At 45.1% G+C, this 8,269-nt stretch overlaps 1 protein-coding gene across 1 annotated transcript in view; it reads right to left on the bottom strand.

The window, feature by feature from the left end:
• Positions 1 to 987: 987 nt before the first annotated feature.
• The window catches only part of LOC108442809 (V-set and transmembrane domain-containing protein 2-like protein), a 67,677-nt gene continuing 60,395 nt past the window's right edge, over positions 988 to 8,269 (bottom strand). Inside the window, exon 4 of the mRNA XM_017723030.2 lies at positions 988 to 4,186. Coding sequence (XP_017578519.1) covers positions 3,863 to 4,186 — 324 coding nt within the window. The 3' untranslated portion in view covers positions 988 to 3,862. The remainder of the gene's footprint in view (positions 4,187 to 8,269) is intronic.

The following is an 8,269-nucleotide window of genomic DNA, read 5'->3' as shown; positions in this document are numbered from 1 at the left end:
AATTGCACCTCTATGGGAATTTCAGTGCTGTAGTCAGGGTAACAGTGGTTTAGATTCTCTTCCCGTGTGCCACTTTATACTTAGGCCAGCTCTACTTAAACATGGACATTTGAAACAGAGATTCAAGTGACATTTAACAAACTTTGCAGTTTCACAGTGAATTCTTTAGTAAAGCCTCACGCTGGATGTTACTGGAGTAGCCTGTTAGTGCGTTAGCTGTTCAGCCCAGGCCCAGTTAAAGGGGAATTGCATATATTTTTTCAAAATATCTGTATATACTGTAGTTCAGTGGTTGAGGTGTAAACAGTGTCATTCAGAGTGGTTTGGTGTGAAATGGTTCATTGTGTAGAATCTTACTGCCACGGATTTCTTTGGTGTTTGTGATGGAAACCAGGGCTCACAAAGTCTTCAGTGCAAGCAAAGCCATTTGACTTACTATCTAAAATGACCAGTGACCCTGCATTTGTCTTCTGAGTGATGCTGATGATTGTAAAATAGTAGGAGCTTTTAGAGGCATTAAACTCTTCAGACGTCTGGTTGCCATGACCACCAGTGTAAACAGCTCTGGATCTGTGAGTTTCTCTAGAACGGAGTGTTTCGCAATCAGTTTTAATCAAGTAGTTGAGACAGGCCGACATGTATTGAGTAGTAAAGTGAGAATTATAGGATCAATCATCTTGCACATTTCACTGAGAGAAAAAAACCCCATCTGAAATGCAGGATACGTTTGGTGCAGAGAGCAGCTGGGTGAATTTACAGGTTTGTTTAATACACTCTCAATGTCACCGCAATGAAAAATGCTGGAGCCCAATTAAATACTAGGAGCTGGCCTTGCAGATGCATCACCTCCATCTCCACATATCAGAGCCAGGGGAGTTGCCATAAGGTTGGATGTAAACTCTACGGACCGATTCCTCCTCTTTTACAAGAACTGTGGTTTCCACTCACGCGTTCACTCAGCTTGAAAAACGAGTCATCACAGTAAGGCAATGTACAATGGTTTTATTTGATAAAAGCATACATTTAAGATGAAACCAACACCCTGGAGGATTATTAAAATGTACACCATTTTTACAGTTATCGTTTACAAAACTGAGGAAAACATTAAGGCAAACAAATAAATAATAAATCAATCAATAAACAAGGCCCTCACATAGCTGCACTTTTAAACCAGGGATTCACAACTCACAAGGCCAGTATCCTAAAAAAACATCCTCATCTCCTGAGATGTGACTTGTTCACAAGGGCTAAAATGACTCGATAAATATTGTGCTGAAAATTGAATTCATGATTATTTATCACAATTCAGGAACCGGTTCATTTCACTGCAACATCTTAAAGCAACAGAAAAAAAAACCTTTTCTTTCACAAGATACATTACAAGACTGTATTGCTTCAAATGTATAAATATTTTAATTAAAATACGGCTGCGCCGTGGTCACTTTCATTTCAGCGCCAAAAATAAACGGAATGAAACAATAAAGAAACTAGAAGAAGAAGCTTTTGAGTATAACATCGCAGGGCAAGTTGTTGCTAGGCCATTGCTACACTATCCCAGGTGGTTGCTAATACATTATGTATATATATGTATGTATGTACACACACACACACACACATATATATTAGCAACCACCTGGGATACTAGCAATGACCTGGCAACAACCTAACGACAACTTAAGATTAAAATATGATTAATAATGTACAGGACTACAGTTACAGTCCTATAAGAGCCATTTCACTTAGGGCCTAACTACAGAAGCATCACTGGACTCCTGACACCATGTTGTGCATCCCTGCTTTATGCATAAGCTAAAAATAAAAGAGTGCTGAATGTTTCTGGTTCTGTGGTGCGCCCCCTGCAGGTGGCTAAAAGCAGGACTAATAAAGTGACAGCAAAGAAAGCTTTGGCATCTCTTCTATCATACCATACTTTGTCTGAAATAAACACAAAGCCTCTACACAGCTTTCTGAAACATCTTGTGCTGTCCAACGTCATCTCAGAATTAACCATCTATCGATTACAGTGAGTGAGTGATGTTCTGTGGCTGCAGTCACGCTGTCACCTACTTTTACAAACATTGGCTTTTAGCTAACAAACATGATCCTCCAAAACATTTTTAATCAAAACAGTCAATTGGAATGAACTAAAAATGACCACCACTGTGACCATCGTCCATCTGTTTTGGCCTTTTGAACAGCAAATGTTGTAAGAAACAATTTTGTGACATGCATCCGCTGGTCTGATGACATTTACTTTTGCTTTATACAATAATATACATCATGTATTAAGATCCGGGGAGAAAAGCTAGAGGGAACTATGGGGAAGGAGAACAGGGAAAGGCCTTCGTGAGAATGGGAGGGTTGTAGTAGTGCGAGTGTGTACGAATTAAAGCAGGGGTCATAAGTTCTGGTTTTGGAAGGCCAGAATCCAGCAGTCTGGTTTCTCTGTTCTAACAAACCTACTAAACCTGGTAATTAACTAAAGAGTTGTATCAGGTGAGTCTGAGCAGGGAAAACAGCCAAGATCCAGGACTGGAGCTGCCTATCCATGCTTTGCCCACATATCCATTCTTTCATAGCAGCAGCTGCTACATTAAACAAGCTTTACAGAATGCTGGTAAAAATCCCATTTGCCCTAATGAGACTGTAGCACAGGATAGATCTTCAGTCCAAACCCGAATATGCCCTCCAGAACTTTCTGTCTGAGCCCTGAACTGCCTTCAGGTTCTCAGTGTGAACACAAGTTGAACCCAAACCACATCATTTTTATATCTGAACTCGACCAGAGATCCCAACCATGTGAAGTTCTGAGTAAGGGTTCTACCCAATAACAATAAAAACATCAGGTATTGAAAACAAATCCGACCCAAGTTTGACATGAACCACATCAAGTTCTGGCTAAGAACCCGAACCTAGCCTGACCTGAACCACATCAAGTTCTGAGTAAGGACATGACCCAAACCCAATCAAGCTCTGAATAACAACCTGACCCAAGCCTGGCCCGAAATGCATCAAGTTCTGAGTAAGAACCTGGTCCAAGACTGACCTGAACCACATCAAATTCTGAGCAAGAACCTGGCCCAAGCCTCTCCTGAACACAACAAGTTCTGACCCAAGTCTGACTCAAACCACATCATGTTCTGAGAAAGGATGCGACCCAAGCCTGACCCGAAATGCATCAAGTTCTGAGTAAGACCCTGGTCCAAGACTGACCTGAACCACATCAAATCCTGAGCAAGAACCCAGCCCAAGCATCTCCTGAACCACTTCCAGTTCTGACCCAAACCACATCATGTCCTAAGTAAGAACCTAACCCAAGTCTGACCCAAACTGCATCAAGTTCTGAATAAGAACCTGACCAAAACCTGATCCGACCCACATCAAGTTCTCAGTAAGACCCTGACCCAAGTCTGACCCAAACTGCATCATGTTCTGAATAAGAACCTGACCCAAGCTTGACCCAAACTGCATCATGTTCTGAATAAGAACCTGACCCAAGCTTGACCCAAACGGCATCAAGTTCTGAGTAAGAACCTGACCAAAACCTGATCCGACCCACATCAGGTTCTCAGTAAGACCCTGACCCAAGCCTGACACGAAACACATGAAGTTCTGAGTAAGAACCCAACCCAAGCCAACACGAGTCGGTGACTCCAACGTGCCAGATTAAAAACTGCTTTAAGGGAAAAAAGCAGGGACAAATGCAGAGCTAAATCAGTGAGGCGAGCTATGTGGATGGGATTTCGGCCAACGTGCTGTAAAACCTGCTCAACTTGGCAACAGCTGTAGAAAAAAGAACTCATTTGTGGGCGGGGCATGGGCAGGTCAGCAGAAGACCCCTGGACTGAAAGAGTGTTAGGCCCTAAAGCACGCAGCTCTCTGTGCAGTCGGAGGTGCTGTCGTCGGCTGACCGCTTCCTCAGCTCTCTGCCAGGGTTGTGGTGGCCGTGGGCCGGCTGGTGTTTGTGGGGCTCCTGGGCCGGGCTGGCTGCCGCTGCCCCCTGGTGGTGCGGAGCGGTGGGCTTCCCTCCAGCCTGCTCCACCTGCAGGTAGGCGCGTACGCGGTGGTGCCGCAGCTTGCTGTCGCTGAAGTCGATGACGCGGCACTCGTATGTCCCCTCGTCTGACGGCTTTACGCTGGACAGGCGCAGCTTGTGCGAGATGTTGCTACCGGCGACCTTCACCACCTGGAGGAATCACAGGACACAGTCAGCCACGTAAGCATCAGCGGGTACTGAACTACTGAAAGCACATCTTTTCATTACTGTTCACATGCTGCCTCTAAACACGGCGGCATATAGCCAACATTTTCACAATTTCTACCTACAGTTAATAAAAACTTATTTGAATTTCATAAAGGGCCAGTCTGTCCTCAACAACCTGTACAGCAATACAGCACTGTAGCCCTCAGCCCGTCAGTCTGACAGTAAAGTATCAATTTCGTGGTTTTGTTTCTGTGTTTCTCTCTCTACAATACCCAGCATGCATTACACAAATACATCACCAGTGAATTAATGCAACCATTTGGGAATCCCTGTGGTGTAAAACCAATCATGACTGCTAACCACTGATCTAACGGTAATCAAATACAACCAAGCTAGCTTTGGTGAAACTCTTCCCTCAGTCATCAAACAAAACAAGTGATTCCATCTTCATTCAGCTCAAATGGACACCAGGGTTTTTTTATCATTTCAGCCCAACTGAAGAAGTCAAACTGGGCTCCTGAGTGGCACAACCCTCTAAGCGTTGACCCAGGAGATCGTGAGCTCAGTGCCTGGTGATGCTATAGCCGTCCCTGGCCGGGAGTCCAAGAGAGCACAATTGGCCTCACTCTCTGGGTGGGTAAGATGGTGGAAGGCGGTTTTCCTCGTCTTTAAACCAGAAAATCGAACACTTTTTGCGGAACCACAGAAGGATGAAAGCAAGCACATCTACAACAAATGTAGCGACGGTAATGTTCTTTAAGTCTTTCAGTCTTTTCAGTTCACCATTAATGCTCAGTTTTAGACCGTATTTTGACCGCTGAGGAAGAAAAGGTTTCCTAAGAACTGCCTGCATTTTCCGGACTTTGCTCTTACTGGGTAATTACATTCAACATGTAACACATTCAAACCCTTTTACTCTCAATTTTAGCTCTGCTAACTCCTCAACTAGGTGCTTTGTTGTTACAAGTGAATGGCTAGACCTCTTCTCCTCCTCTTACCTGTCTACTAAGTAAAAGGCACACATCGCCACCTAGTGTACTGAAACTGCAACTGTTCAAAGACAAAGTCATTGCTGCTAATGCCAGATTGACAAATAGAACAGCGGAACTCACACAGGCATTACTGATGCACGACGCAATGGTCCATTATTCTGTTTAATCGCATAGGCCCACCTTCAAATAACCGAAACTCTACTAAGTGTTTAAAATACTACATAGAGTCACAAACCCTATACAGGCTATAGGATGTCTCGCTCTACACGTTCATCTTCTGTCTGGAAAACATGGGTCTAAAAACTTTTTAAAAGCACGTTAATAATAGAAAATTTTAAGAACACAGCAAAGCCACAGCACTCTAGTTTCAAGACAATTTGGATTCATTTCAAGGTATTTGCCTTCTCTTTACAACAGATGTTTATTCCTTTGTAAAACGCCACTTAAGGCAGACAGGCTAAAAAAAGGCTCTCTGAGCGGTAAACAACAGTAGCGCTCTGGCCCCATGTGGATGTGAGCGGCAGCAGTGGAGACAGCTCGTCTGTATTAGCGCGCTAATGAGACGCTAGCTGTGCTGAAGCAGACGCGGATCAGAGACGCCACTTACAGAGCTACTCTATTCCGGGAGGGCAAGTCTCTGACCTCAACGATTCACTTCGACTATTATTCTCTAATTTTGGTGAATTTCTGAATGAATTTTTAAAAAGATATTGAATACACAAATGTGACCTGAGGAAATATGTACAAGGATTCAATATTAACATGAATATTGTATAATTCCCTCTCAGAACAGGTCATTTCCACTGGGCGTCCCTCAGGTGAACACGAAACGGCGCAAAAATGAGAGTCACTAGTGAAGTGTGGCTGTTTAAAACACAGTGACCGCTGAAAGCACACTGGTCAATGATGGTCTTTGCTCATAGCAAGGATGGCCTCTTAAACATTACAATACACACTTAGAGATCTATAGAGATCTATGGGGCAGTCGTGGGCTGGAGGTTAGGGATCTGGCCCTGTGACTGGAAGGTTGCCGGTTTGATCCACAGCACCCACAGTCCATGACTGAGGTGTCCTTGAGCAAGACACCTAACCCTCAAGCTGCTCCCCGGGCGCCGTGGATAGGGCTGCCCACTGCTCTGGGCAAGTGTGCTCACTGCCCCCTAGTGTGTGTGTATTCACTAGTGTGTATGTGGTGTTTCACTGGTTTTTATGATCAATTTTGTAACTGATGATAATATAAAATGAATTATATGCTCACTTGTGTCCAAAATAACATTTTCAAAAGGATTCTGCAATGTGGGACTGAGTCTGTGAGACTGGTCTGGGTGACTCTGTGAGTGACAGTGATTTGATTCCACATATTTTAAATTCAGAAGTAATGAGAAAGTTCATGTTTGCTTTTCCACAGTCTGACTGACCGAAAAGCCTAAACTCTTTCTGACCATTCTTCTCTGTAACTTTTCTGCACAGTGAGGCAGTGCCCTGTGTTTTTACCGGAGGGATTTTTCACTCCACTGACTCCAGACACACACACACACACACACACACACACACACACACACACACACACACACACACACACACATACACACACACACACACACACACACACACACACAAAACGCCCCTCTGAGCAAGAGCAGGAGTGGCTAGTACAGAACTGCCTGTTAACAAATCATTACCTGTGGCCGAGCCAGGGGCAAAAACACTTAACACTACAACCACGGAGAGAGAGAGAGAGAGAGAGAGAGAGAGAGAGAGAGACAGAGAGAGAGAGTGTGAGAAGGAGAGAGGGGGAGAGAGAGAGTGAGAGAGGGAGAATGAGAGAGGAGAGAGAGAGCGAGAGTGAGAGAAGGAGAGAGTGAAGAGAGACAGAGAGAGAAGGAGAGAGTGAGAGAGTGAGGGAGAGAGAGGGAGAGATTGAGAGAGGGAAAGAGTGAGAGAGAGAGAAGGAGAGAGGGGGAGAGAGTGAGAGAAGGAGAGCGAGGGAGAGAGAAACAGAGAGAATGAGAGCAAGGGAGAGAGAGAGTGAGAGAAGGAAAGAGTGACAGAGGGAGTGAGAGAGAGAGTGAGGGAGAGATTGAGAAATTGAGAGGAGTGAGAGTGAGAGAGGGAGAGAGAGAGAGAGAGAAGGAGAGAAAGAGTGAGAAGGAGAGAGAGTGAGAGAAGGAGAGAGAGTGGGAGAGGGAGAGTGAGAGAAGGAGAGAGACTGACTGAGAGAGAATGAGAGGGAGAGAGAAGGAGAGAGGGAGAGAGAGAGAAGGAGAGAAAGAGTGAGAAGGAGAGAGAGAGAGACAGAGAGAGAGAGTGTGAGAAGGAGAGAGGGGGAGAGAGAGAGTGAGAGAGGGAGAAAGAGAGGAGAGAGAGAGCGAGAGTGAGAGAAGGAGAGAGTGAAGAGAGAGAGAGTGAGAGAAGGAGAGAGAGAGAAGGAGAGAGAGTGAGAGAAGGAGAGAGACTGACTGAGAGAGAATGAGAGAAGGAGAGGGAGAGAGAAGGAGAGAGGGAGAGAGAGAGGCTGTGAAAGACAGAGCGTGCTTTAACGTATTTCTGCTCCATTTGCTGCCCTAACAAAGACACAAACTGCTGTACAACTGACTCTAATGAGAGGGAGTGTTGACACCAGTGTTGACACCTCAAGCTCCAATAAGTGCACTATATGACCAAAAGTGTCCAGGCGTCCCTTCTAATTAGTAGATTTAGCTACTGAGTCCGCTACCAACAAACTTTCTGAATTGCACTTACAGCCTGTATAATCTCAATGGAAAAGAACCGCAAACAGGCCTGGACGTACTGGAGCAGCCACACATAAGCCTAAGGTCACCATGCCTGATGCCAGTGGTCAGCTGTGAAACAGTGGAGCCCCATTGTCTGGATTGATGGAGATATTATCCAGTTTTTGGGAGTTGGAGTGATGATGCACAGTGGTGCGGTGGATAGCACTGTCACCTCACAGCAAGGGCCTGGGTTCGATTCTCCGGCCGGGCGACTGGGGTCCTCTCTGTGTGGAGTTTGCATGTTCTCCCCGTGTCTACGTGGGTTTCCTCCGGGTTCTCCGGTTTCCTCCCACAGTCCA

Source organism: Pygocentrus nattereri, chromosome 9 (assembly GCF_015220715.1).
Source record: "Pygocentrus nattereri isolate fPygNat1 chromosome 9, fPygNat1.pri, whole genome shotgun sequence".
Lineage (NCBI taxonomy): Eukaryota > Metazoa > Chordata > Actinopteri > Characiformes > Serrasalmidae > Pygocentrus > Pygocentrus nattereri.
This window is presented reverse-complemented; position numbering and strand designations above follow the sequence as displayed.